Source organism: Exophiala dermatitidis, assembly GCF_000230625.1.
Source record: "Exophiala dermatitidis NIH/UT8656 unplaced genomic scaffold supercont1.8, whole genome shotgun sequence".
Classification (NCBI taxonomy): domain Eukaryota; kingdom Fungi; phylum Ascomycota; class Eurotiomycetes; order Chaetothyriales; family Herpotrichiellaceae; genus Exophiala; species Exophiala dermatitidis.
Window position 1 is genome coordinate 986522 of NW_008751653.1, and position 26246 is coordinate 1012767.

General features: G+C 52.2%; 9 protein-coding genes across 9 annotated transcripts; 5 read left to right on the plus strand and 4 right to left on the minus strand.

Annotated features, from left to right (window-relative positions):
* Window positions 1–420: 420 nt before the first annotated feature.
* Window positions 421–1836, plus strand: HMPREF1120_09097 (3-carboxy-cis,cis-muconate cycloisomerase; the record flags this gene model as incomplete). The annotated part of the gene is made up of 2 exons (XM_009163374.1): window positions 421–623; window positions 678–1836. 2 exons carry the CDS (start codon window positions 421–423, stop codon window positions 1834–1836), a joined length of 1362 nt encoding a protein of 453 aa, XP_009161622.1.
* Window positions 1837–2217: 381 nt separating this feature from the next.
* Window positions 2218–5112, plus strand: HMPREF1120_09098 (uncharacterized protein; the record flags this gene model as incomplete). Its single annotated transcript, XM_009163375.1, has 1 exon — window positions 2218–5112. One exon carries the CDS (start codon window positions 2218–2220, stop codon window positions 5110–5112), a length of 2895 nt encoding a protein of 964 aa, XP_009161623.1.
* HMPREF1120_09099 (uncharacterized protein) lies at window positions 4323–9103 on the minus strand. The gene is made up of 3 exons (XM_009163376.1): window positions 8792–9103; window positions 7651–8646; window positions 4323–7596 (listed from the first exon to the last, which is right to left on the minus strand). Exons 2-3 carry the CDS (start codon window positions 8618–8620, stop codon window positions 5330–5332), a joined length of 3237 nt encoding a protein of 1078 aa, XP_009161624.1. The 5' UTR covers window positions 8621–8646; window positions 8792–9103; the 3' UTR covers window positions 4323–5329.
* Window positions 9104–10144: 1041 nt separating this feature from the next.
* HMPREF1120_09100 (uncharacterized protein) lies at window positions 10145–11669 on the minus strand. The gene is made up of 2 exons (XM_009163377.1): window positions 10732–11669; window positions 10145–10685 (listed from the first exon to the last, which is right to left on the minus strand). The coding sequence occupies exons 1-2, from the start codon at window positions 11523–11525 to the stop codon at window positions 10604–10606; spliced, it is 876 nt and encodes a 291-aa protein (XP_009161625.1). The 5' UTR covers window positions 11526–11669; the 3' UTR covers window positions 10145–10603.
* Window positions 11670–12193: 524 nt separating this feature from the next.
* On the plus strand, window positions 12194–13084 carry HMPREF1120_09101 (uncharacterized protein; the record flags this gene model as incomplete). The annotated part of the gene is made up of 1 exon (XM_009163378.1): window positions 12194–13084. The coding sequence occupies one exon, from the start codon at window positions 12194–12196 to the stop codon at window positions 13082–13084; it is 891 nt and encodes a 296-aa protein (XP_009161626.1).
* HMPREF1120_09102 (uncharacterized protein) lies at window positions 13074–16499 on the minus strand. The gene is made up of 3 exons (XM_009163379.1): window positions 16004–16499; window positions 15801–15952; window positions 13074–15747 (listed from the first exon to the last, which is right to left on the minus strand). Exons 1-3 carry the CDS (start codon window positions 16344–16346, stop codon window positions 14200–14202), a joined length of 2043 nt encoding a protein of 680 aa, XP_009161627.1. The 5' UTR covers window positions 16347–16499; the 3' UTR covers window positions 13074–14199.
* Window positions 16500–16902: 403 nt separating this feature from the next.
* On the plus strand, window positions 16903–18188 carry HMPREF1120_09103 (uncharacterized protein; the record flags this gene model as incomplete). The annotated part of the gene is made up of 3 exons (XM_009163380.1): window positions 16903–17263; window positions 17326–17378; window positions 17718–18188. 3 exons carry the CDS (start codon window positions 16903–16905, stop codon window positions 18186–18188), a joined length of 885 nt encoding a protein of 294 aa, XP_009161628.1.
* A 1001-nt stretch (window positions 18189–19189) lies between these two features.
* HMPREF1120_09104 (UDP-galactopyranose mutase) lies at window positions 19190–22646 on the minus strand. The gene is made up of 5 exons (XM_009163381.1): window positions 21525–22646; window positions 21385–21454; window positions 21258–21338; window positions 20860–21210; window positions 19190–20799 (listed from the first exon to the last, which is right to left on the minus strand). The coding sequence occupies exons 1-5, from the start codon at window positions 21533–21535 to the stop codon at window positions 19621–19623; spliced, it is 1692 nt and encodes a 563-aa protein (XP_009161629.1). The 5' UTR covers window positions 21536–22646; the 3' UTR covers window positions 19190–19620.
* Window positions 22647–23358: 712 nt separating this feature from the next.
* On the plus strand, window positions 23359–24855 carry HMPREF1120_09105 (uncharacterized protein; the record flags this gene model as incomplete). The annotated part of the gene is made up of 6 exons (XM_009163382.1): window positions 23359–23504; window positions 23568–23635; window positions 23693–23717; window positions 23776–23974; window positions 24026–24433; window positions 24493–24855. 6 exons carry the CDS (start codon window positions 23359–23361, stop codon window positions 24853–24855), a joined length of 1209 nt encoding a protein of 402 aa, XP_009161630.1.
* Between the last annotated feature and the right edge of the window lie 1391 nt (window positions 24856–26246).

The window sequence follows — 26246 nt, forward strand, 5'->3', positions numbered from 1 at the left end:
GGGCGAATAGCACCGATGGACCTGCACCACAAGATAGCTCTACCAGCATGTCGTGAGAAGGCAACGGCAATTCAAGCCATCGGAAAGGTTCTCACTCGACTCTTGCCTTGATGGTGATCCATTCGCTACCAGTAGTGCTGCATTGATACCGGAGACAACTGAACAACAAAGGTGAACCCATCCTGTTTCTCCGCACAAGGCTGCAGCCCCCTCCACGTCCAGCCTCGTCAGCCTAACAATGAAATGTGTCTCCGCACCACCACAGACGGTGGCCTACTCCTGTGCCAAACCATTTCATTCGTCTACAATTAGAAGTACATTGGATTTTTTTTATTGATTTCTCTCTTGATGAAGATCAAGTCACGCATGCTGGGACGATATACTCTCGATTAGTCGTTTCGGCTCGACCCAACCCCTACTATGGCAGTCTCAGCATTAGACTCCCGAGTCTTTCGGGGCCTCTTCGGGACAGAAGAAATAAGACAAGTCTTTTCTGATGAAGCCTACGTGCGCCAAATGATAGAAGTGGAAGCTGCATTGGCACGGGCCCAGTCGACAGTGGGAGTGATCCCAGCCGAAGCCGGCCAAGCCATTACGGACTCACTAAGCAATGCATATATTGAGTAAGTGCACACAATGAGTCCGGTCCTGCCTCAAGTACTCAGACTTGGCTCCAGTTTCGAGAGATTATCTAACGAGACGGAGATTGTGGGCTATCCTGTGCTCCCTCTCGTCCGCCAACTGGTCATGCAAACCCCTGAGGACATGGCAAAGTACATCCACTGGGGCGCGACTACACAGGATATTCAAGACACGGCGACTATGCTTCAAATGCGCCGTGGACTACAAATCATCGAGCGCAAACTGGATGAACTATGTCTCATCCTGAGGCGTCTTGCAGAGGTGTACAAGGACACGCCAATGGCAGGGCGCACTCACCTACAGCACGCTTTGCCCTGCACGTTCGGATACAAATGCGCCGTGTATTTGTCCGGCATCATCAGGCATATCGAGCGTCTCCAGTCAATCCAGGGCCGTTGTCTGTTAGTTCAGTTCGGCGGTGCGGCGGGCACGCTGGCCTCGCTAGGTTCGGACAACAAGGGTTTGTTAGTGAGAGAGCAACTGGCACAGGAGCTCGTTCTGGGAAATCCCACCGTCACCTGGCATGTCGCGCGTGACAACATTGCGGAAATCGTCAATTTTCTCGCTCTCGTGGGCGGATCTTTGGGAAAGATTGCCTACGACTTGATCCTGATGTCTTCGAACGAGCTGGCTGAGGTGTCGGAGCCGTTTGTTCCGCATCGAGGAGCTTCCTCCACCATGCCTCAGAAGCGCAATCCGATCTCCAGTGAGGTTATTCTCGCGGCTTCAAAACTGCTCCGTTCGAACGCGGGCCTCGTGCTGGACGCCATGGTGTCCGATTTCGAACGAGCGTCTGGCCCCTGGCATCTCGAGTGGGTGGCGGTCCCAGAAGCTTTTGTGCTGGCTGTCGGCGCATTGCATCAGACAAACTTTGCCATGGGAGGCCTTGTTGTCCATGCAGACTCAATGAGGCGCAACCTTGCCTCGACAAAGGGACTTATTGTGGGCGAGGCGGTGATGATGGGCCTGGCTCCATTCGTAGGCCGCCAACAAGCGCATGATATTGTGTACGAGGCGTGTAAACAGGCGATTGAGACAAATCGAGCTCTGTTCGATGTCCTCAACAACTGGCCAGCCGTGACGGAACATATAAGTGGAGAAAAGTTGAAGGAGCTTTGTGACCCGGTCAACTACCTTGGAGCAAGCCAGATCATGGTTGATGATGTGTTGAAATCATTTCCGCAACAGCCATAGATGAGCGTCCTTCTCTCCCCTTCAACGCGAGATTATATCCTGTGCTATAAGCAAATGGTATCGTGAGCAAGTTGCAACGCTCGGTGAATAAATCTTCTGTAGGCGACTCGGGGTCCTGTATATGAAAGAGAATTAAAGCGGCACGATCTCTACACCCATTTTGTAACGCGACAACGGCCGCCGAACTTGAAGCCGGTACCAGTACCAGTATCACCACCCTAATTCAAGCGCATGATGATCTTTTGGCATACTGTTATGTGTCTTCCGGCGCACTACAATTAGCGTTCATCATTGCTCCATTTAACAACTCGTTCAGGGTGTGCTCATCTTCAGCAGGGACATGTTGTTCCGCATCCAAACCCGCCGCTCTCGGTTTCGACGATGACTTCTCCGGCCGCCGACCTCTCGGCGAAATTGAATGCCCCGGTCAAGAAATCTGTCTTCGAGCGCCAGAAGGCAGAGGCAGAAGCGAAGAAGGCAAGGGAACAAGCGGAGACGGCCGCCGTGCTTGAGGATTTTGTTAAGAGCTTTGACGATGAAGGAGATTCATCCAGCTTCCCTTCCAGAAGGACTGGTCATGGCGGCGGCGGGCCTATGAACAGCAACTACGGTCCAGGACCGGGCAAAAGGCACTTCACAAGTTCTGGATTGAAGAGCGGCCCCGGCAGTCTAGGACCAGTACCGTCCAAACCAAGGAGCGGACCGGGCAGCCTTGGATCGGGGCCAAGTTATGGCAAGAAGAGACCCTATGATGACTTTTCGAGCGGCGGCCCCAGGGGCCCTGAGCGCGACCGGCGAGACAAAAATGAGAGGGATCGAATGTTTTCCCCAGATACCGACGATACACCCTCGAACGGCCGACGCGACACCACAGGTGCAGCCTTTGGCCGGCTAGACGAGGAGAGCAGCCGTGATGCAGAGGAACTGAAGGCGGCAGCGAAGCCAACATTACATTTATCATCTCTTCCACCTGGAACTTCGCCGGCAGTGGTCAAATCGCTGTTCGCTCCATCCCCGTTGACGGTCGACAATGTGCGCATTCTCCCTCCTAGTACGCCGGGCTCGAGCACCGAGCGCAAGTCGATTTCTGCAATCGTCACACTTGCTGCTGAGACGCCCGCCACGGATATCGACACCATGGTCTCGCATTTACAGAACAAGTATCTGGGATTCGGCTTCTATCTTTCGATATCCCGATACCTCTCGTCCGCAGCCCTGTCTGGAGCCACCCCCACGTCACTGGTAGGCAGCAGCGGCACGAAGCCATCGGCGAACTTGAAGAATCAAAACCTCCCATTTGGCGCCAGGCCGGTGCCGCACCAACACTCGTCTCTTTCTCGTGCCCCTCCCCCCGAACATGGTGGGCGAGGAGGTCGATTCGCACCACCCTCCTCGTACACATCGTCCACTCCTTACGGATCGTCCAGGTCATCCAATGCCCCTCGAACTCAGATCACGGTACAGACTCCCAACGACCTCAAACAGCTGCGTTTGATCCACAAGACCGTGGAAGCCCTGTTGACATTCGGCCCGGAGTTCGAGGCCCTTCTGATGTCCCGGCCGGAAATCCAGCGGGACGAACAGTGGGCATGGCTTTGGGACTCTCGCTCAACAGGCGGGGTATACTATCGATGGAAACTCTGGGAGATCTTGACGAATTTCAAGTCGCGAAAGCATCGCTATGCTGCAAGCGGCTACGGCTACAACTCCCGACCGCAAGGCGATGTTCTTTTCGAGGGTCAAAGCGTCTGGATCCCGCCGGAGGACAACCTCAAATTCGAATATGTGACCAAAGTCGAAGATCTAGTCAGTGATGACGACTACAACTCGTCAGACGAAGAAGACATGGACGACGGCGGTGGTGGCGGTGGTGGCCTGGCGAACCGATATCGTGACCACCAGAAAGTCACTGGCATAACAGATTCTGGTCCAGATAATGATGGAATGGGCTACCTGAACCCATTGGCAAAGACCAAACTGGTGCATCTCCTAAGTCGACTACCAGACTCGAATGCCAAACTCCGCAAAGGTGACGTGGCGCGGGTGACGGGGTTTGCTATCGAACATGCCGGAGCCGGCGCGGAGGAAGTTGCTGCATTGGTCACGCGCAACGTGGTCAACCCGTTTTGTTACAGTATTAAGAAAAACAAAAACAAAAGCAGAAGCAGAAGCAGAAGCAGGACCGGCTCTCAGACTCCTCCTGCAGCCTCAGACGACGACAGCAAGGACCGAGAAGGAGACTCCGAGAACAAAAACAAATCGAACGCAAAGGACAACTCTCCCTCCGATTCTTCTCCTGTAGATACCACTCCAGCTTCCCTCGTCGGCTTATACATAATAAGCGACATCCTATCGTCCTCGGCATCCGCCGGCGTCCGCCACGCATGGCGCTACCGCTCCCTCTTCGAGACCCAACTACGTGTGCAAAACGTGTTTCCCATCCTCGGTCGCGCCGCCCGGCAACTCAACTGGGGAAAACTGAAAGAAGACAAATGGCGCCGTAGCATTCAGAGCATTTTAGCCCTTTGGGAAGGGTGGTGTGTGTTTCCGGGTCCGAGTCATGATGCTTTTGTGGATGGGTTTCTTCATCCGCCGCTCACGGAAAAGGAACTCGAGGAGAAAGAAGCCAGAGAAAAAGCAGAAGCCGAAGAAGAGAAAAGAGCAGATAAGGAACGGGAAAGGGAAAAGGCTGCAAGTCGCTGGAGGACCGTTACTGTCGACGCCGAGCAACGGGACCACGACTCCGGCTACGCACTGCCGCAGTCAATCAGCAATAACAACACACACAGCCAGGATCACGATGGTGATGTCAATATGGAGGACACCAACGTCGACGGAAAGCCCATGGCCGATGATGAAGAATACAATGACGCCGACGATGATGACGATGACAGGCCTACCAGTGACGCTGACCTCGATGGTGTCCCCATGGTCGATAGCAGCGATGAGGAACAAGAACAAGAGGAAGACGGACCATCGTCACATTCACATCCCGAGGGAGTCACGCCGCAGCAGCATGCATCATCTTCATCTGGCGAGCCTCAGCCGCCGACGACTACTACTACGACTTCTACCAGTGTGCCGCATGAAACACCAGAAGCTGTCACAGGAGCATCCGCAGCGGCGTCCGCGCCTGAGCGTACCGTTGAAGGGGACGACAACACTGTATCAGGCACCAAGGCACACCTTGAAGTACCCTCCTCATCAGCCGCCTCACAAGGCCGCGCTGGCAGGGCTCGTCCTAGGGCCGTAGACTTTGATGACATGTTTGAGTAACACCAATGAAACCGAAATCTTAAATCAAGAAAGCCATTTCATCTTACAGCTCGCTTCCAAGAGAGCCTCCTAGTGTCTATTCTCGGGGTTCTTAGCCCAACTCTTGGATGTAGATATGGTCTTGCAACCGATGCTTCCGATTCATCCTCTCCCGCTCACTCGACCGTAGCCAGTCACAAAGTCGTTACTCTCTGCACACACCCCGAATATTCCCGGCCTACACTTCTTCAGCGCTGGCTTTGCCTGGCTCCCCTTCTGCAGGCTTGACAGCTCGAGGCTCCTGAGGAGGGCTCCTCTCTAAAGGTACAGTGTCAGCATCAGTGCCGGCTGTTGTCTGCCGACTTGCAGGAATAGCATCAGTGTTTGGATTGGGCGTCTCCTTTTCCAGTTCTGGGCCTGAAGCTTCTGCAGTGCTTGCTGTGGTATGCTGAGAGAGACCAGCAACATCCTCGTCGGCCGGGTTTTTACTTGACTGGTCGGGCTTCTGTTCTGAGGCCGACTCAAGGGCAGGTTCTGCTAACTCGCCAGCTGTATTTCTGGCGAGCGGCGTTGCATGTGGTACAGGTTCATCGCGCTTACGATTCTCGGTATCCTCTGCGTGGTCATGCGTCTCAGTCGTCGAGGACGTGCCAATGTCGCCACTCGTAGAAGTATCAGGCTGCTCCGCCTGCTCAATTGAGGCTGCCACATTAGAAGCGTCCTTCGCCTTGGTTGTATCTTCTTGGACCGCAGGTTCCACATCAGCTATGTTGACCTCGTCATCATCGTCGATCGTCCACAAGGCACGTGGCTTGAATATGGAAAATTGAGGCGGAGAGGCGGCTGCTCCAGAAGTTTTGGCTGGGGCTCTTCGCTGAGGACCGCGAGCTCTGCCTTTCCGAGCATCATCCAGAGGTTTCGTCTCCTCTAGAACAGGCTCTGGCTCTTTCGGCTCTTTCTTTTCAGGAGGTCCCATACCCAGCTTCTGGTTGAGGTCATTCATAAAATTTCCTCTCAAGTTGGCAATCTTACTACCCAAGCCGGGTCTTGCTGGGACCTGCGGCTTCGCTTTAGAGAGAGGAGGAGATACCTTGTCATGTTCAGCTGAACCAGTAGAATCACGAGACTGGGTCTTGCTGAGTGCGTCTGCCCCCAACTTCTTGGCAGGTCGAGCGGGAATTTGAGGCTTCGGTCTGTCAGGTATGCTAGGTACCTTTTTCAGCTCGGTGGGCGATGTTGATGCGCCCTTGGGATCATTGACAGCTTGCTGCGGACGTGGTGGAACGCTAGGGGCAACCTGAGCAGAAGAAGCACCTTCGCCCAGCCTATTCTTACCAGCAGGACGTGGTGGTACAGATGGCTTGATGGGCACTTCGACTTCGCCTGAATCCTCCTCTTCGTCATCTACCGGCGGTGTGCTCACAACAGCAACAAGCTGATGACTTTCAGGACTATCTTCCCAGATATCGGAGCTGGGAAAGCGGGGCGCTTGTCCTGGCCTAGTGGGCATATCATCGCGAAGGTGCGGAGCGAACTTGGACTTGGCGAGACGCTCCTCGTTTGGAATGAGCTTCTTTCGTTCTTCTTCAGACGGCTCTTGCTTCCGCGCGGCTTCCTTTTCGGGCGGTTCGAAGACCTTGGATGCAGGTTCCTCTGTTTGAGTGGGAAGATCCGGCGTGGAAACTGTGGCCAAATGGAGCGCACTACTGGGAGTGTCCTCCCAGATGTCTTGACTGGGAAACCTCTGTCTTAGCGAGTTAGGCCTTTGCTTGAACCGTTCTGCATGGCTGAGAGGTTTCTTCTTGTCTTCCTCGTCCTCCGGGAACAGCGGCTCGTACTCCTCGACGTCTTCTAACGGAGTATGCATGCTTTCGCGCTCTTCGTGATGTGTTGCTGATCGAGAACCTGTCTGGGAAGTGCTTTGCAGCCCATATAAGCTGGACGGTCTGCTGGAGGGTCGGGAACCGGGAGTTGCTTCCCCACTGCGAAAGTCCAGGTCGAATTCACTACCCCGGCGTTCAGCGCGTGGTGAGACTGCTGGTTGTAGGTGCTCGATCCCCACCTCCTTAGCAACTTCATCAGCAGCCAGGATGGGAACCGTGTAGCCGTGCTCGTTGACATAATCGCCTTCCCCAGTCGGGTGAGAAACGTATGGTTCCGCCTCGAGAGTCTCATCCAGGGTCTCTTCTCCACCCGTTATCTTGCTGACTCGGCGACGGGGCTGTATCTGGACCTCCTGTTCGGCCTCGCTTTCCACGGCTTCATGGTCTTCGGACCGGCCAGACGCGGAGAGCCTGCCTCGGCGAACCTCGGCGGGAATTGTCTCATCGGCTGGGAAACTAGCCTTGCGCAACGGAGACTCTACGACTGGCTGAGACGCATTGGTCGCTGTCTTTGTAAGGTTGAGGTTATTGGGAGTATTCATCTGCGATCTCGAAATAAAGACTTCGGATGCAGCATATCCGATCTGCTCGTCTGGATAAGAGTAGGTGGTGCTGGAGGTGCCTAGATGTGGTCAGTATCCCGGCAGGGGAGTGGACTAGCATCAGGTCTGCTTACCAAGTCCCGATCCGCGGATAGCAGTCTCGCGAACAATCTTGTTTAGATCATCGGAACTCAGGGCAAAACTGCCCCGGCCACTGCCGATGCTTTCGTAGACACCATGACCAGTAGTCTCTTCATGCTGCGCAGCTTCGGGGTGTTTGGCGTACCAATCCTTTTCAAACTTATCCTGGGGAATCACGCCGTGGCCGTGCAGACCGTAGCTCCCAGGAGGCGCGGAGACGTCTCGACTTTTCGAACGCGAATGAAGCTTCCTGTAGGCAGCACTATCCCCAGTATGGGACGGTGTCATCCCTGGTGTAGGCGCCTGAACGTCTCCGAGTAACGGGTTTATCGGGACTCGGAGACCTAATTCAGCAGGGCCGGACTCATCTCCATGGATGGAAGAGCGGCGTTCGTTGCCGACCGTAGAATTGGGCCGCGAGAAACTCGTTCGAGTCCTCACACGGCCAAGTGAGTCACCTTCGTCCTGGGACGGAGTGGAAGGCTTTCCAATGCCATGTTGAGCGGCCTGTTGGGAATCGGTCCGGGTGACGGCCTGGATCTGTGCTGCCGCACTTGATTTAGGCAATGAAGGCTTTGGGGCATGCAGCTTGAGGTCTTGTGCAATATTCCTAGTCTGCGTCACAGATTCCGTGGGCGGGGCAGACGCTGATGGAGGTTGCTGGTTTGCCTGTTCCATAATCTCGCCATATTCCATTCCTTCCTGGCCAAGGGAAGGCAGGTGCTGGACACTGGGCCGGCGAGGCATTGCCTCGGTTTGTTCATTGGTTTTTTGACGAGCAAGGTTGCCATTCCACGGTTCATTCAACGGAGAGCGAGGGTAGTGGCCAGGAGATACCGATCGCTCGAGACGCTTGTTGAGAGGTCGTGGGGGGACTTCGGGTAGCTTGTTGGCACCGTGAGCTGCGGCTTGTTGGGCTCGAGTTGGCCGAGGCGGCACGGTAGGAGCAACTTGGGCGGACATGATGTGTAAACGAATGTCTATGCCAACTGGCGGTCTCTACATTAGCCAAAATGTGAAATGCAAAGGTATCGAGGGGAGGAGGAGAAACGGCGGTGGGATGGGGATCGGCGTTATCTCGACAAGGGCCAGACGGGCCTCGAAGAACGCAGGTTTGGGGGGAAGGGTACCTACCCGGTGGAGCAGTTTCCAATGGCAAAGCAAAATAAACTAGAAATAGAGACAAGGAATAGATATAACAGATAAGCTGGTCGTGTTGAGAAAGTGTTTGTCTGAAGTGTGGGGGAGGAAGGGAAGAGGAATTGGATCTGAGGCAGCACGGAGTCGGTTTCCTTATGTTGGAATCCGAGTCATGCAGTGCAGTGCGGTGTTTTATTCTGTGACGGTGATGCAGCAGCTGGAAAGAACCACTCGTTGAACTGCACGCTGCATTTCGAGGCGCAGGCTCAGCAGCAGCATCACGTTCGAGTTCAGGCACGGGACACGTTGAAGCACAGCGAGCATGGCAGCACAACTAGCGTCACGAGCCGTTCAACTTTGTGGTGGTTAGCGACAACTAGGCAGTGCTAGGCAGTCCTGACCGCTGGGAGAGATCCCCTGAGGTGCCCCTACGGAGCCTGGAGAGCCTATGGAGACCACCTAGAGCCAATGCCTACGTTGCCTGGAATGAGTGGTGCGGCTAGTGACGGCCATTACGATCGGTGCCAGTCTTGGTCGGTGGTCAGTGGATTCTCCTGAGTTGTGATTCGCGGACTGGCGGAATGCAGGAACCAAGCAAAGCCTTATCCACGCCCCGGTGACGTGATGGTCTCGATTGTCTTTAGCTTCAAGCTCTCTGCTCCATTTTGCGTTGCCCACCAGACCCGTTGTGATACTGTTGTTAGTCGCTCATGCTGTGGTCTTATCGTATTCCACGATTATTTTTCTGCCTTTCTGTGAGACATTGTCGATCGTGCTCTGCTTACTACATTGTAGTAGTGGAGAGCGCAGAAAATTGCCGGCAGAATCCCGAGCTCATCGCACTTTCAAGGGACGGCATTCAAGTTGAAAAGAGGGAAAACTTCGCTTTCTCACGTGGCCTGTCCACTACGCTCAAGATGGAGCAACTTTCAGAAAACTAATTCAGATGTAGACTAGTGTTGTGTCCCTGTTCTTCTTCAAGTTGCCGAATCAAGATCAACACCCATCCAGTGCAGTGCGTCTTTTGTGTCTGGGGCCCCATCCAAGCAGTGCCAGTGATAAGCTGGATAGCTGTTCCCAAACCTCCCGGGTCCTTTATTCGAAAGACAGATTACTAGCCTGAGTATAAAGAGACATCTACCATGTACGTTGTAGAAATACTTGACGTACGTTGTGGAGATATGCCTGTACCTGCACGATTACACGTACAACTTGAATTCAATCATCTACTGAGGACGTTTGAAGGTGGACGGTTTAGAGCATCGATTCCACTAAGAGCGAATAAGTGAAGCAGATGCCTAGATTGTCCGTGACACAACAGTTGACGAAGCGAATCATGAATGTCTTGTTTGGCCCAATCATTGATTGCCACATCGAGAAAGGTAGTAGTGTGCAGATTCCACAGCACCAGAGCACTGAGCAGCTCATTATAGTCGAGTCTGTGTGTTGGAGGATCATTCATTTATGTTGCTACAAGATCTGTCTCTGCATGCCAAACGGGACCTGTATCCTCAACCCTAACCTGTCGATTGCTCAAGCACTTGTATAATGTCGGCCGCTACTGGTAGCAGTATACCACAAATTACAGTCACCAAAGTGAGGGTTGTTGCTCATACCATGGGCCCTGTCGTTCCAGGCGGCCAATTGAGTCAGACAGTGATCTAGCTTGACCGTCATCAATGACTGGATCCAAGCGAAACTGATCACAACTGCAAATGCGGCACAGAATATTGCCTGCGTCATCCAGTTCAATTATTCGAAGGGTCAAAATCCGGTAAAACTCGAGATGAAAAAAGGTGAATGGTACTAGCTGGATATTGCAGTACTGGGATTGCTGGCCTTAGCAACAGCTGCCATAATACTGTCAGTGTTATCCGATAATCGATAACTTCTCACTGTTAGCATTGATTGTTTGAGATTGTTGGGTGTTCAACCTTGTATAGTGCGAATTATATCGATACACGAGATTCAGTTTTTGAATCCCTTCTTTCTCTGTCGGAGTTGCGTTGAGTTTTTGCAGAAGTTCTGGGCCAAAGTTGGTTCCCATAACGTGCTGTGCAAACTCAATTGCCCACAGTTCGAAGTAACGATGAAAAAAACCGGCGGTTGCCCAGTCAAGTAGACACAATCTACCACACAGATCCATCATAAAGTTTCGTGGGGCCACATCCATGTGGCAAAGGCAGAGATCTTCGTCTGACATAGAAATCGCGGTTTGGAAGTATGCCAATTTGTCGTTTATGTACGACTCCAGGTCTCGAACGTGTTGGAATGTAGTTCCCGAACCATACTCTGACCACAAGCTCCCGTGTGCTTCTCCACCGGAGACAGGTCCGGGGTATTTTGACCGAATAGCATGTAACTCATTCAAACCTGCCACGATGCGCTCTAGTAGCCTTGGATCATTCCACTCCATCTGGTCGAGTGTTAGGCCTTCAATGTTTTCCATGATCAAATAGCCGGTGAAGCCACAATCTGAATCTAGCCTGGTGAAGAACCGATAGACTTGAGGTATACGAAGTACGACATGATTGACATTTTGAAAAGCAAGTTGCTGTGCACTTGCCTCCTGGTGCGTGACCCCAGGTCCAAATTTCACAACGACATCCGCCGACACTTTCAAGATTTTGCGGCCACTCGACTCGTCGCTCAGTAATTGTGAGGGGTAGAAGTCACAATTTTGACAGCGTTCGACGATCTCGTCGTCACTCAATGTGAGAGAGTCCATGGAAAAGAGTCGGGTTGCTGTTGACGGAGAGGATAATACCGTAGGGTATGACTTCTGACAGATAAATTCACTTCAATCTGTGCCCAGGCATGGCTCTTCGCTAAACCTGCCCTATTGGGTAGACCCAGGATAAGGGGACTTAGATGAGGTAGGCCTATAATGCCTGCAACGCCTACATAGTATAGCCGTACGCCTATAAAGCCTATAACACCTATAAACCCTATAGCTGTACGCCTACTACCAGGCGCCTATTATTGGACACCTACTAAGTTGTAGGCGTCATAGGCTTATGCTTATAGGCATAGTAGGCGTTGTAGGCGGAAGTCAAGTTTAGCTCTGTGTACCGGTTCGTGAAGGAACCGGCCAATGATAACTGTATATTTACAGGCTCTAGTCTAGATCTAGTTAGCTCCCTGTGTGCTGGGGAAATTGTTCCCTGTGCAACGAGCGGATCTCACACGGCCCTACTAGTCACAGTATACGGAGCATTCAAGCCAAAGTTCGCGTGAGACTCCGGCGCAGTGTGCCAAGATTTAATGATAATGGTGTCGGAATCTCTAGGCTGCCTCTCTTACAACCCTTGGACGGAGAAAAGGGCCATTCAAGTGGCGACCCCCCTTCTGAAACCCGTAGAGCGCTTTCGTTGATCAGATCCCGATTCGGACAGAATGAGTCTTATTGGCCGGGGCACCAATGGTACAGTGGATCAACTGAACGACTTCATTGCGGTAAAAAGAGCTCGTTCAGGAGAGGATGAGCAGGCTGATCATGCCCACGAGCAAAAAGTATTTCGGTTTCTCAAGGATCGACCACAAATTCCTCACCTCATTCGCTGCTTATATCAAAGGCCGAACGATACCTTCCTAGAGCTTGCACCCAATGGGAGTGTCGCGATGCTCCTTAACCAGTACCAAATCCGTGATGGAATACGGGTCCTTGAGGTTTTGCAACATCTCAAACCACAGGAAATTAGTCGTTGGATGAGGCAACTTTGCCTAGCCACTATGGGACTCGAACAAGTGGGATTAACACATGGAGACATTCGCCCAGCAAACATGCTTTTGGACTCGAATTGGAATTTAAAGTTGAGCGACCTTGACCGGGCAACGAGGATTGGGGAAGATATCGCGGTGATGACTGAGCCGTTTGGACGGCTACTAAGCAAAGACGACGACGGAGATACTGGCACATATGGCAAGGCGGGTGTTCGGACAGACAGTCTTGCGATTGGCTCAGTTTTCTACACTCTTTTGCGGGGCCACGAGCCGTATGAGACTGAGTCCTGGGGTACTGACCATTTTGTCATTCTGGGCGAAAACTTTCAGCAGAGGGAGTTCCCGCCCATTACTAGTTCGGCTGGTGACGCTATCATAAGCAAATGCTGGATTGGGGAATACCACTCAATAAAGGAGCTCGTGGCGGAGTTTCCTGATGACACCGAACAACATGACCTTGTCGTGGAGGAACAGGAGTTCACGACACTAAGACATCTTGAATCCGAGTGCAGGAGTTTTATCAAGAGTGGTCTTGTGGACAGGTTCAAGAGGACTAAGAGGTAAGGAGCATCTTTTATCTTTGTTATGGCTAATAATTAGACCAAGCAGTATAGCAGATGGACACTGGTATTGTGCTGATTGTTAGAGGGACCTACATCGTTATGGACAACAGTTCTTGTCCGGGGAGATTGATATGATAAAAGTAAGTTCGACTGGTGATGGAGTGGGACGAAGTCTCTATACGGTCTCATCGATTGGCCCTTAGCGCTCTCACATGGTCGGGCATCGGACAGGACAACTTCTGAGCTCCTAGGATGCCACTTCTGCCATTGAAGGGCCACTCTCCACGTTCCATGATAGCATTCTTTGAAGGAGAGGGGCGACTGGTAAACGGCTTTCTCTTAAATACGTAATCCGCAGCTGATGGATCTTTTCGGTTGAAAGATCGGGGTTTTCACGAGCTCCACGTGGCCGGAAGAAGGGTTCGAAACCAACAAGGCCTAAGGACCATACGTCCCATCCATCGCTTGCTTGCGAACCCCTAGGATTGACCATCTTTTTGAACTCGGAAACTTATATCTTCGACCTTGGGGCCCCAGTTAGGGTCGGTATCCTGAATCTGGACGATTTCCCGAAATACCTATCGCTCGATCGTTAACTGGTGTGATGCGGGCAGAATGGGGACTCGCTGGTGGGAGGTGTTGCCGTCGTCGGGGTATTTTTCGAAACCGAACGGTTTCCTCGAGTGGAATGGTGTCGTCAAGCGAAGACGGCCCTGCTGCGTTGTGTGGTTCCATGGAAACTCAAGTCGTCGCGGAATAATCTAGCGTGCCTGTCGAAGGGTGCTGGATGTTCCGGCCGGGAGTATGGAGGCAGATGCTGTTGACGACGAGACAGTGCAGAGGAGGGAGATGTCTTCGACCCTGTCGAAAGCATATCATACCTACGCGGCTATTCAAATCGGCATGAGTGCGCATATGTCCATGGGCAACATGCATGGAAGGACAGTGTTTGATAAGACAGACCATGTAGGGCAATATGAACCAACAGGCTATCAGAGAGCATTCAGCAAGAGCATCAGACGACAGAGGTAGGTGTGAGCGACGTGGCTAGCTTGTAGCTGTTTGGATACGACACCTGTATAACAAATGCAGTCTTACTCAGCCGCCTTCCACCACTTATTCGAAGCCTCGTCGCTTCTTTCGCCCGCCTGTCGGCTCTTTTGGAACGCGAGTTGTCTTCGCCCTCTTTACCTTCCCTTGGCCTACGCCTTTGGAGACCGAGGTGTCTGGGGTGGCTGTTTGCGGAAACGGATTCGGCTCATCTTCTTGTGAAGCAAGGTCGATATTATCTGGGTCTGAAAGAAGGCTCCCCATGGCTTGTGATGGACCAGTGGCCTCCTCGGGTTGCGCTCCAGGCTCGTCAGAAACTTGAAAGTCAAGACTTGATGGCAGTTGGTCGACAGCTGAGCAGATTCGTTTGAGGTGTGTCGGCATCCAGACATCGTAGACGTTTTTGGTGAACTTGTAAGCTGTCCACTTATCCTTTCCTTCTAGTGCCGTGAAGCTGAATTCATGGATAGGATGCCGGTAGAACGTGACTTTGTCTCCATCGATGACAGGATAGTGGCCGTAGATACGAACCAATCGTTGATCGTGCGAGATAGAAAAGGCGAGGATCTCCCGGTCAAGCTCTTTTTCTCGCTTCACAGCTCTGTAGAGCTCGACGATGCTCCTCACGGCGATTGTCATGCTGTGGGCATTCTGTCGGTCGGCAATGTCAAGTGCCGCAGCACCGCACTTGACTTCGCAGGTGAGAAACGGAAAATACATCCGGTAGGTTGCAACAAAGTATGAGGTATCGAAGACGCTGCCAACAAGTGGACCGAGCCTTTTCAGCTGTTCGGTCGTGAACGCGGATCGGCCGAACCCAACGGCATAGTCCGGTTGCGGCCTGGGACCCTCCACTGGAATACTGCCTACCCAGGCTTCATTCACACTTTCTATCAAGGAGTCGAGATGTGTGTCACCGTAGATTGCCAGATTCATCGCCGATGGAACAATCAAACGGGTCACGTCTTGGATTACCATCGCTTCGTTCCTTTCTTGTATCTTCCAGCAAAGTTTTCCAAAAAGGTCATCGCAGAACAAGGAATTTTGAGGTATAATCGGGTCTCTAGCGAGCAGGCGCTGGCAGATGTCCAAGATAGCTTGAGGGATATTGTGGTCGAAGTCGCGTAAGAAACTTCCTTTGGTTTCAAGCATCGTAGTGTAACGCGCGTCTCGATATGACGCGCTTTTGCTTTCCCTGTTCTTCTCACTAGACCCAGCCAGGCTCGAATCTGATTGCTTTCGTCGGAGCGATGCAGGAGCTCTCTTCACAGGTAGTGGATATCTGAAGCCGTTCCTTTCCACATATTGGACGACCGGAATAGGTGACTGTGCCATCATCTCTTCTAGCCAACTATCGTGGTCAGAAAGCTCTTCTTGCGCCTGTTCGTCTGGTTCGAAGTACTCAGGGGGCCACGTCTTGTTCAGGACCCAGCTCTGGACCGGGTCGGCAACAGTTTCGCTAGAGTGCTTTTCAATCTCCTGTTCCTCTGCCGTGTGTCGAGTCGACGTTCGAGGCCGTTTCGAAGGCAGCGAATCTTGCGCGGGAAGGGAGGAACAAGAGGCCTTCTGGCCTCTCTTTCGTTTCAGGGAAGTTGTGTTAGGAGTACCGAGTTGCTGAAACGTGGTCATGATCACCAGGTAGCCAACACAGCCAGAGAGATGCCTACCGCTTGATCTCGCGAAGCTCTACTAACTGACGATAAACCAGTTTCCTGCTGCTTTCTTTTGCTGATACCCTCAAATTGTGATACAGCTTTCAGGCGCGCACTTCTGCGGACTTCGCGTGGTTTCGCTTTGCGCGTGTTTGTAGTCTGCTTCTCTGCACCTAGGGTCAGCGAGCTGCCTTCTCCGGCTTTTGAACAGCACGTACTGATTCCGTGAGAGGGTGAAGACTTCGGTCCTCTCTGAGCGCCTGCAGATACTGGGCGCTTCGCCATAGCGAGATGGACGTGGAAGTGGACGACAGGTTCATTACCTATATACCAGGTGAGGTAGCCGCCAGGTCTAATGAACATACTGGCAGTATGGGATGCATTGCGAATGATCGCGAGCGAGGAGGCCTCATGAAACGCCGAGCTAGCAGTAGCGCATGTCCCCGCGGCGCGGACCGTGACCGACAAATGGCTGATTATATAATTAGCTCGCCACGGCTTGGCGCAAAGCACGCATCGCAACACGACCACAGCTTGAAGTCGGGAATGACACATGGGCATAATAAAACTCTAGTTCGATATAGCTCTTTTGGGGGCCAATGAACAGACACTGTGCGATAAGTGGATGGCTACCCAGAATAAGATATACATTGGCTTCGGTGATGCATGCATCCAGATTCTGTGCCGTCATACCATCGTCGTCTGTGATGGAATGGACCTGTTTCCTAACTCTTGTTCCGATGCGATACGTTTTCGAACTCATGCCCACTATGAGCAGATCACAATCGGGCTGTGGGCACGGCGCCATGACAGCCACGCATGTCACGAAGATATTTGTGGCGCCCAATGCTTGTGCTTGCCAGAGTCTCGGTTGCAGAGTCGAGTGGTTAAGAATCTCGCAAATTATGAGTTGTAGAGATCCGGATTTGAAGATCGACGCTAATACGAAGCTCGATTTTTGGCATCTTTTATGGAGTCTCTAGACTCCACACCCGCCCCCCCTCTCCCCGTAAACCCTATACATAAAGTAAACACCTTCCTTTTTTCAAGCTGGCAGTGTCTAGATTTCATCTACTAAACACTTCACGAGAACAACAGTGAATATGTCTGCTGCACAATGTCGATCACCTCACCCCATTATTGTCATCAAGCATCCCTCGAGGGAGCGATGAATTCGCTCGCATTAACTCCGCCACTCAGCCTCGAACAACGACAAGATTTAACGCGTGTGTTTACTACAGTCATCGACGCATGCGAACCGTTGCAAAACCCGAAGCCATACAAACCGATCACTCTCGTACGACTCACCTACGAATGCGCGCGATCTGAAGCATCCAGAGACAACTTTCTGCGTTTCTTCTTCCAACAAACAAAGATCTCGAGTGATGGTTCGCCCTCGGGATCGATCCCTACGTCCGAATATGTACCAAGATTGATGGCTTTTGCACAGACACTTTTTGACAATTTCTTCCTTCCCTGTAAGACGATTTTGATCGGAGCTGAGTTGATAGTCGACACCCGCTGACAATGCATCAATCAGTGAAAGCTGCGGCGAGAAAGACCCCTCAGCCTTCGCCTGCGGCCCTTTCCGATGTACAAAGTGCACAGTCCCTCGCCGGAACTACCCAACGGCTGGCTACTTTAAGAAGAGATTGTCTCATACGTGATCGTTATCGCTGTGTAATCTCATGCACATTCGACTGTGATGAAGCAATGAGGCGGGTATCTCGGGATGGCGAGGATAACGCACAAGACGATGACGGAAATCTGTTATCTGAAGAAAGCGGCACGTTTGCTCCATTAGAGCTGGCACATATTCTTCCCCATTCATTAATGACTTTTTCAAGTGGGAAGACGGAATTGGCATGTCCACCACCCTTCCCCCTTCGTTGGGCGTCTTTGACCTGACAGGCGACTGACTGCTCCTCGAAGGATGAGTCGAAACAGCTAGCGCTGGCAATTTTGAACATGTTCGACGATGGCGTGGTACATCTGATTGAAAGCATTGACATTGACCGCCCGCGCAATGCGATCACGTTGACTCATGATCTCCACCACTTTTTCGGCCGGTTCGAGGCCTACTTTGAGCCCACAGGTAACGAACCACATACCTATCGCGTCGACTCTACCAGGACTGGCATTCTACGCCACCGTGTTTTCCCTGTCGATCGTACACTTTTCTTGACCGACACCCGAACGATTGATCCTCCTTCTCCACGATTACTTGCTATCCATTCGGCCATTGCACATATACTTCACAGGAGCGCGGCGGGCCGCTACATTGATAGTATCCTCGAGGACCTTGACCAGGGAGAAATCTCGGTGGATGGGTCAACCCCGTTAGGCCATTTTACTGCTTTACGGATTCATGGCTGGTGGGATGGGCGGATTCGTGCCTATTGATTATACTGCAGTATGTTTTCTGGAAGCGACGTAGGAGGGGGGAAGAAATGCCTTGATCTTTCGCAATATATCAAGTCCAGTCTGACCGAGTGAGCGGCATATCAGGCAATAATTTTCGTTTCGCGGATCGAGTTTCCCTTCCCATATAGCTCGGCAACTGGCAGCATTAAAAAAATCCGAGGAGTATGGGTCTTTTTGATTATGCGCTGAACAATGTCGGCGGCAAAGCAGCTTGTTTCTCGAAGGGTGCGCAAGAACTTGTCCTTCGTAAATTCTCAATGTGCTCGTAAGAAACGCGCGCGACTGTCCGTCGAAGTTCGTCGCATTCGGGAAAGCAGTAGATGCGAGTCATCACATGAGGAAAGTCGTTCGTCGACGTTGAAACGTTGGCCGAAAGCCGGAGACCCCAGACAGTCCCAACCGTCAGCCGACGCGATCGAAGAAATCTTGGGCGTAGAGTCGCCTCATCGTGCAGGCTACTTGGAGGAGAAGGAATATCATGAGAGGGTAATGCTGGGAAAGAATGTAGATGCGCTGCTACTACTTAGGTAGTAAATTGGACCGAGTTCCAGCAGGGTCCAAACCCGCTCAATGCGGAGCCCGAGGGGCCCTCTCTAACCCACCTGTGAAAATTGATCATAGAACGCCGCCATTGTTAAACCCAAAAACTCGATAGCATTTCATCTGACTGTGCCTTGGTTCTGAAAAGGAAAAGCAGATTAAGAATCCTGCTGAGCAAGCCAGGGCTGCTACAGTTTTACATCGGTACCATGCTTTGCTCGCCAGCAAGCTGACCGCTGTCAATCTAGGCCGTCTACTGCCAGATGACCGTATCTTTCCTGCAAAAGACCCTTAGATACCCTACGGTACCTTAGTCCTTGACCTCTCCCTGCATTTTTGACCGTTGGCTCGTCGGCCAAGTGTGAACCCCATGATCCCTCGCCGTGGAGATCGGAGGCCGATCCGATCGTTGGTATTTTCGTTTCGTTGTACTGTTAATATGGGTCATGCAAAATCTTGGGTCTTACTCGTGTTGTGGCCACTGGCAGTCTGGACACAAGATGACGAACCCGTCATTTCTACCAGTACAACTTGAACATTGATGACTGTACCTAGGTAAGAAAGGGAAAGCAGCCATGGTCGTACTCGAAACCCGTCTCTATCTCCAGCAATAGGGAAACAGAAACATGCTGTGCGATCTATCGCAGTGACATTCCCGGATCTAGGTATTTTTACACGTCTCAAGGAAACACATCTAACAAACTTGAACGGGCGCCAATGTCCTTGCGGCCTCGTGAAGTCTCCCGTAACAGCCCAGCACCACCGTAATATTACCTCTGCTGTCTTTCCGCCGGCCCAACTCGTTGGTCTGAACATGAAGATAAGTGTGCAATGTGGAACTCCAATCCCCGAATGGCAAACGGGACAACTTTTACCAGTTGCGGTTCAAGATTCTCGTGTTACCATCCTTGCCCGCGGTCGCGGTCCCGCCGCTCGCGCTCAGGGCCTCCTTGTTGCTGGTCTCCAGTCGGCCTCCCAATTCTGCTTTTCCGCCGGTCATACGCCGTCCGGCAACGACGTTTCCATTTTGTTCCTGATGAGACTTGCCCTTCTTCCCAAACAACTGCGCTCCTTCTACCAGTCTGCGTTCGTTGTTTTGTCGACCATTGACAAAGTCGGGGTAGTTCAAGGTCAACTCGACGGCACCATTGACAATGTTGTCTGCGGCTTCCACTCCCAACATGAATGAATGATCTTGGTTGCCAACCTCGTACCTCCAGGAGCCAAACCGACCTCGGCTATAGATACCCTTCTCCTGGAGAGCAGGGAGCACCTGCTTCAGCACTCCTTCGCGCTCCAACGTCGGGGTCGGATAACCGTGATCGAAACGGCGGTGGTAGGTAGACACAATCTCATCCTCTGGTCGCAGCATCTCGGTGTTGACCAATCCTTGGATGCAATCCTGGAGAAGAGTCTCCTGGTTGACAGGTTTCATACTTGATTCAGACACTTCCAGCATGATCGACCAGTAGGGGCCTTCCTGGGCTTGCGTGCTCTGTGGCTTGGATCCGTTTGCGAGTTGCAGCGTGGGCAGCTTGACGTCCTTTGCTGGCTGGTTGTATGGCGAATAGTTGGAAAAGATGGTCGCTCGGTAGAAGGGACAGTCATCTTCAGGGAAGTAGAGCCAGCACTTGTCGCCTATCCGCTCCGGGCGAGAGCCGCGAATGCCGACGCCGATTACATGAGTGCTGCTGTAGAACAGGCCCTTGGACAGTTCCTTCAACTTCTCGTCTTCCATGGCCTCGGCAAGGAAGTCAATGGCCATTGTGCTGATCAGTCTTTCATAGCGCACAGTGGTACCATCCTCCAGTATGACCTGTTTCTTGTCTGCGTTGACTTTCTTCACGGTACCCTTCTTTCCAAAACGCTTCTTCTCCGCTGGCAGAGTGTTGGCAACGGCAATCCAGATCCCACCGGTGCCGTCTCGCGCGGGAAATCTGAAGGTCGCATTGGGACCCCAGTTGCCGGCCGTCTTTTGCAAGATCACATTCTTGGTCACAGTCTTCAGGTCAGGGGCAGCCACGCGCTCTCCAAGCCATTGACATTGCATCTACTCGACAGTTAGTCATGCCGAAGGCAAGCGCATGTAAACTGTGTGAATCCGACTTACCTTGGTGGTTGGTACAGCCCATACCTTGAAATTGTATGGCCGCATGAAGATATCCGCGATTCCAGTACCCATCATACGTACGATCCATTCGTCGAAGTTCTTGGGTTTCGTGTTGGCCACTCTTGCTTCCAACGCAGCGTCGATCATGCCATCCATACACTTGACTTGTTCCTCTTTCGGCAGCATCGAGATGTTGTTCTGGAAAGGGTATGGCACCCAGAGACCCTTGCATCGCACATACGATATTCTCTGGTGTGTGAACCAGTCGTCTTCTTTGGGCAGTGCTTCGTCGATACAGTCGTCGAAGTATTTGTAGTGAGAGAAAATGACGTGGCCGCCGACATCGTAAAGCTGGTCGCATGTAAGTCCTCTGCCAGGAGAAAGGTTGAGAAACGTACGAAGCCTTCCTTGGTCACATCCGTCGAAGCCAGTCCACCGGGGATCTCGTTCGAGTCGACAATCATCCATGACGGTCCATCCTGTTTGCGGTCAGCCAAAGGACTAGGCGCTAACAACACGACTCACAATTTGATTAAGTCTCTTCGCAGCGCCCAAGCCGGTTGGGCCTGCACCGATGACCAGGACATCGACTGAACTATATGAATTCGTGTTAGAAAATGAGTAGTAGAGAAGGCCGGGGTGGACGGGGACTGGCGCATGCATACATTTCCGACATGTTGCTGACGAAAGGTTGGGTCTGAAGTCAAGCGAATCGTGTAGACCTAAATGTGCAGAACAGGATTATGTTCAGGAAAATGAAATGCGACAAACTGATCACAAGGATAACTCCTCCGTGGTTGTTGCAACCTTGAAAGAGACAGGTGTTTGGTGTCTGAATCTCTCCACTACAGTGTTGCGACAACCCCAGCGGGAAAAAAAGTCGATAAGCTACGCACGGGCACCGCAATTCGCGTTATCGGACTGGAGGGAGTGACTTAGGGGCCTTCTTGGCAGGGGAGCCTCTCCTCAATTTCAACTTCCTCGTAGCATACAAGGCTGGAACAACGACAAGGTGGCGACTACTCTTAGCCAGGTAAACAGTGTACATTGTGAGTGCTGTACTAGTATGGGCAAATCATGTACCTCTATGGGCACGGCAATGGGCGGCGTGGCAGAATGTGTGGCTTTCAGTTCATCTTCCTTACGGTGCACTCTCGGAGTCCTACTGCTACTATAGTACATACTAGGGACCGTAGTACTTCCGGGGGTGGGAGGCTACCGCTTGGTTTAGCCAGATGCCTCCTATCGCAATCAGGGGCGCACCTCAAGACAGCCCGACAGTCACTGCATGTAGAATTGGCGATATAAAATTAGCTACCACACCATTGATTGCCACGCTTAATTCCATGTCAATGACGATGACATCTTGTACCTCTCACTACACCATGTTGATGGCTTGCCCCTTATCGCAATGGAATGGCTGTAAGTCGTGTAACACAAAGATTCATTGTTGGGTTGCCAAAAAAGCAAGGTACTTCGTACATACAATGATGCTGCGGACCTCCGCTGGTCCAGCCATAGTACGGAGGAAAAAGGACAGCATTTCTTATTTGCGCTTGGTAAAAGCAGGGCCTGGCAGGGGGCAATTGAGCCGATGGCAGGCCAGGCCGGGTCCATTCTGTCATGGTTTCCAAACACCATTTTGAGGCTGTCAGTATGCTCGATAGACAGTCCTGGACGTATATCAAGGACCCGACGCGTGTCCTGCTCCGTTCTTGCCTCATGTCTGGCCCGTTCAGGTGGGAAAAGCACAGTACTAAAGGACTACAATTCCACTTTTGACCAGCAGCTAGTGCGTCAGAAAAGCAAGCCAGAAAATCGGCATAGGCTGTCATTGGACATAATCCGGATCATTGCCGGTAGAGTTTCCATGCCGTGGGCTGTCTCCAGCGGCGGGCAATTAAATGTTGGGGCCTCGTTGGGCCACACGGGCACTGGCACTGGCACTCTCCTTTTTTCAAGCTCTGCAGTGTGCCACTACTGCAAGACGCCGCTGGCTGCGTGTCGTTGCCATGCTCTGCAGGTGCCAGTCAGTAGTAAGAAATAACAGTGGCTCTGGCAGTGGCAGTCGGGGGTGCATCTATATTGTAGCCTCCTAGTAATAAGGCCGCCTCGGGCCCGAGGGGCCCTCCCGCGCTTGTCTCCGATAATAATTATTATTGCAGTGCTCCGTCCTTCTGCGTCTAGACAACCTGCGCCAGCCAGCCAGCACGCAAGCCTTTCTCCTCAACCGTTAATTTGTTCCGCTCTCCATCACCATTCACATCGCCGCCGCTATTTGCCTTCTTGTTCTTTATCGCGTGGTTCCCGATCAAGAACTCCTTATCCTCTCTCGCCTAGAGCATCGTCCTAGGCTTTCACGCTGGTTGACCTTCACTCGCTTTATGTGTGTGTGAGACTCATCTCGTCAAGGTGCTGCAGCCACAGCCGTTCTCCAGGTCGCCGCGGCCTTTTTCCATTCAGGAATTTCTTGCCCGTCCTCAACGACCCTCATTCACAATGGCCGACGTTGAAAAGAAAGCCCGTCTGTCGGGTGAACAGACGAGAACCGCAGAGCCTGCAACAATCCTGCCCACTCACAACACACCTGCGCCTGAGAAACAACAGCCGCCTGCGCCTTCACTTCATCCGGCCTTCTACGTGGTGTATGCCGCTCGTTTTTCTGCACATGGCGGGACAGGACAATCATGACTGACAGTTCTTTACAGGACATGGATCGGCTTCAGTGGTGGTGTTATTTTGTTCAACAAGTGGTTGCTGGACACGCTCGGTTTCAGTATGTCTCTCCTCTTTCCAGCTGCCTTCGTCTGCGTATACTGACATGTGGCTGTAGAATTCCCCATTACCCTCACGGCATGGTAAGCAGCCAACAACACCTCCCATCGTGACGCCGATCTCGACTGACGCATACATCAGGCACATGATTTTCGCTACCTTCATGACCCAAGTTCTCGCGAGGACTACAACCCTGCTTGACGGACGCAAAAATGTCAAAATGACTGGACGAGTCTACCTGCGCGCAATCCTCCCCATCGGTTTCTTCTTCAGCTTGAGCTTGATTTGTGGAAACAAGGCATATCTCTACCTGAGTGTGGCTTTCATTCAGATGCTCAAGGTAGGTTAACAGTGGTGTAATGTTGCCGTTCATCTGGCTGACAGAATGAAGGCTACAATGCCGGTTGCAGTTCTTCTGACCAGCTGGTCCATGGGAGTTGCGCCTCCGAGTCTGAAGACCCTGGGCAATGTCTCTTTCATTGTGATCGGCGTTGTCATTGCATCGTATGGCGAGATTGAGTTCAACTTGACCGGATTCCTGTATCAGGCCGGCGGCATCACCTTTGAGGCCACACGCTTGGTGCTCGTCCAACGCCTCCTCAGCTCTGCCGAGTACAAGATGGACCCGCTTGTTTCACTCTATTACTTTGCGCCTGTGTGTGCAGTCATGAATGGATTGACGGCGTTGATTGTGGAGGTCCCCAACATGACCATGAACACCATTTATGATGTGGGCATCTTCATGCTCATTGCCAATGCCATGGTGGCATTCATGTTGAACGTATCGGTGGTGTTTTTGGTATGTTCCCAGTGTGTAGACCTTTTGCTTGATCTGGAGACTAACATAGCGACATTCAGATCGGAAAAACATCGTCTCTGGTTCTCACGCTTTGCGGTATCCTGAAAGACATTCTCCTGGTCGCGGCATCAATGATGATCTGGGGCACCCCTGTCAGCAAGACCCAGTTCTTTGGTTACTCTATCGCCCTCGGTGGACTTCTGTACTACAAGCTTGGCTCCGAGCAGCTCAAACAATACGTTTCTCATGCAGGCCGTTCCTGGTCCGAGTTTGGTGTTCAGCGACCGGCCATGCGGAAAGCTCTGGTCCTGGGACTGGTTTTGATCACTCTCTTCGTCCTCCTTGGCGGACTGGCTCCAACCTACGCACCTTCTCAGACGAAGAATCTGAAAGACATGCTCAGCACCGGTCTCGGAGCATGAATGATTCGACATGCACAGGATAGTGGTGAACTCAGTCCCGCGAGATTTTTCAATGAAGGCAGGTTGACGCTATTCGGCCAGCCTGTATGGAAATTTTGAGGGTCATATCCGACACGGTGTTAATATTCGGGAGCGGACATTCCATGGTTCGTCTGTCTTTGGATCCGATCACTGGGATTTTCTGGGCAGGCCTCACAATATGAATTGTATGATAGATGGAACTTCAGGTGTTTGAATATGCAGGGTGCAGGCCATATCAGGCTCGACGTCACCCGGAATCAGCTGCAAAAAACGGACAGTTGTAAATAGAGCTACAGTACCTAATAATGAAGAGAGCATGCAAAGCATTATTACTACATTGTACGACAATTAAAATAATGTCCACCGGATGGGCAACGATAGACCGTGGCTAGGATGATGCGCCCATGGAACTAGGGTCCAAGATCACGTGCCGTGCCGGGCCCAGACTGGCAGGTGAACCGGTGGCTGGTTCATGTTAGGCTGATCTTCCCCACACTATGCGCAATCACTAATGTTGTAGTGGCGTCGTTAGGCAGCACCTGAGGCTTGGGTCTGTGCAAAATAGTCGTTAGCAGCCAACCGGCCGGTTTTCTTGAGCCGCGTTCGAGTCTGTCCAAACCCTGTATTGCGGTCAGTGGCTCTGTATTATCGCCTAATTGAGTTGCTCTAGCCTCTTATGTGCATGAGAAAAGACCCACATGCAAGCTTTTTCTGTGGTTCTGGCTGGTTGGTGTTGCCATACAACATAGGCCGATTGGGAGTGCCTGTTTGCGCTTGGACTCCTTGTTCTAGGCGGTAGCCTCCAAGGCTGCTAGTGGTCCGCTAGTGCAATGTAAGGCTAGTAGTCCACCTTTAGTGCCACTAGTTCTTTAGGCAACGTCGAAGCGCCGCATGCTGCCCGGGAGGCTTGAAGGAGGCTTGTAGGGCCTGAGGCGCAACCCAGACACCACGAATCAGGACACAGCGAGATGCCCTCCACTTGAATCCACCATCGACGTCGCAGGCCCCGGAAAGAGAAGAAGATCGGGAGCCTCTTGTGTCTTGTTACTACCGACAAGAACCGCAACCACAGCGCAACGGCAACGCTCGCTGATCCGAGTCTTCGCCTGCCACTCGCGAAAGTCGCGGTCCATACTGCAATTGATCAATCGCAGGTCTCATCCGTCGTCTCTCAGCTTCCCCCGGCATGCGACCTCGCCTCTTCCTCTCTTCTCTTTCTCTCTCGTGTTTTGCGCGCATCTTCAATCCTTGATCTCTTCGCTCTCGTCTCTTCCTACCACTTACTTAACCCTCTCCCACGCGCTCAATCGCCCTCCTTCACATCCTCTCTACCCACCCTCAAGCCGTATCTTCAATTCATACCTGTCCCT

Excerpts from the sequence above, each read along its gene's own strand:
- HMPREF1120_09104 (XM_009163381.1), bottom strand. Across the intron at positions 21,339-21,384 it reads CGAAGAGACTTAATCAAATT|GATGGACCGTCATGGATGAT; the intron begins GTGAGTCGTGTT and ends GACCGCAAACAG. Across the intron at positions 21,211-21,257 it reads ATGTGACCAAGGAAGGCTTC|CTTTACGATGTCGGCGGCCA; the intron begins GTACGTTTCTCA and ends ACATGCGACCAG.
- HMPREF1120_09099 (XM_009163376.1), bottom strand. The coding sequence starts at position 8,620 with ATGTCCGCCCAAGTTGCTCCTACCGTGCCGCCTCGGCCAACTCGAGCC. Across the intron at positions 7,597-7,650 it reads TATCCGCGGATCGGGACTTG|GCACCTCCAGCACCACCTAC; the intron begins GTAAGCAGACCT and ends GACCACATCTAG.
- HMPREF1120_09100 (XM_009163377.1), bottom strand. The coding sequence starts at position 11,525 with ATGGACTCTCTCACATTGAGTGACGACGAGATCGTCGAACGCTGTCAA. Across the intron at positions 10,686-10,731 it reads TATAATTCGCACTATACAAG|TTATCGATTATCGGATAACA; the intron begins GTTGAACACCCA and ends AACAGTGAGAAG.
- HMPREF1120_09102 (XM_009163379.1), bottom strand. The coding sequence starts at position 16,346 with ATGCCCATGTGTCATTCCCGACTTCAAGCTGTGGTCGTGTTGCGATGC. Across the intron at positions 15,953-16,003 it reads TTCACCCTCTCACGGAATCA|AGAAGCAGACTACAAACACG; the intron begins GTACGTGCTGTT and ends CCCTAGGTGCAG. Across the intron at positions 15,748-15,800 it reads GAGCTTCGCGAGATCAAGCG|CAACTCGGTACTCCTAACAC; the intron begins GTAGGCATCTCT and ends ACCACGTTTCAG.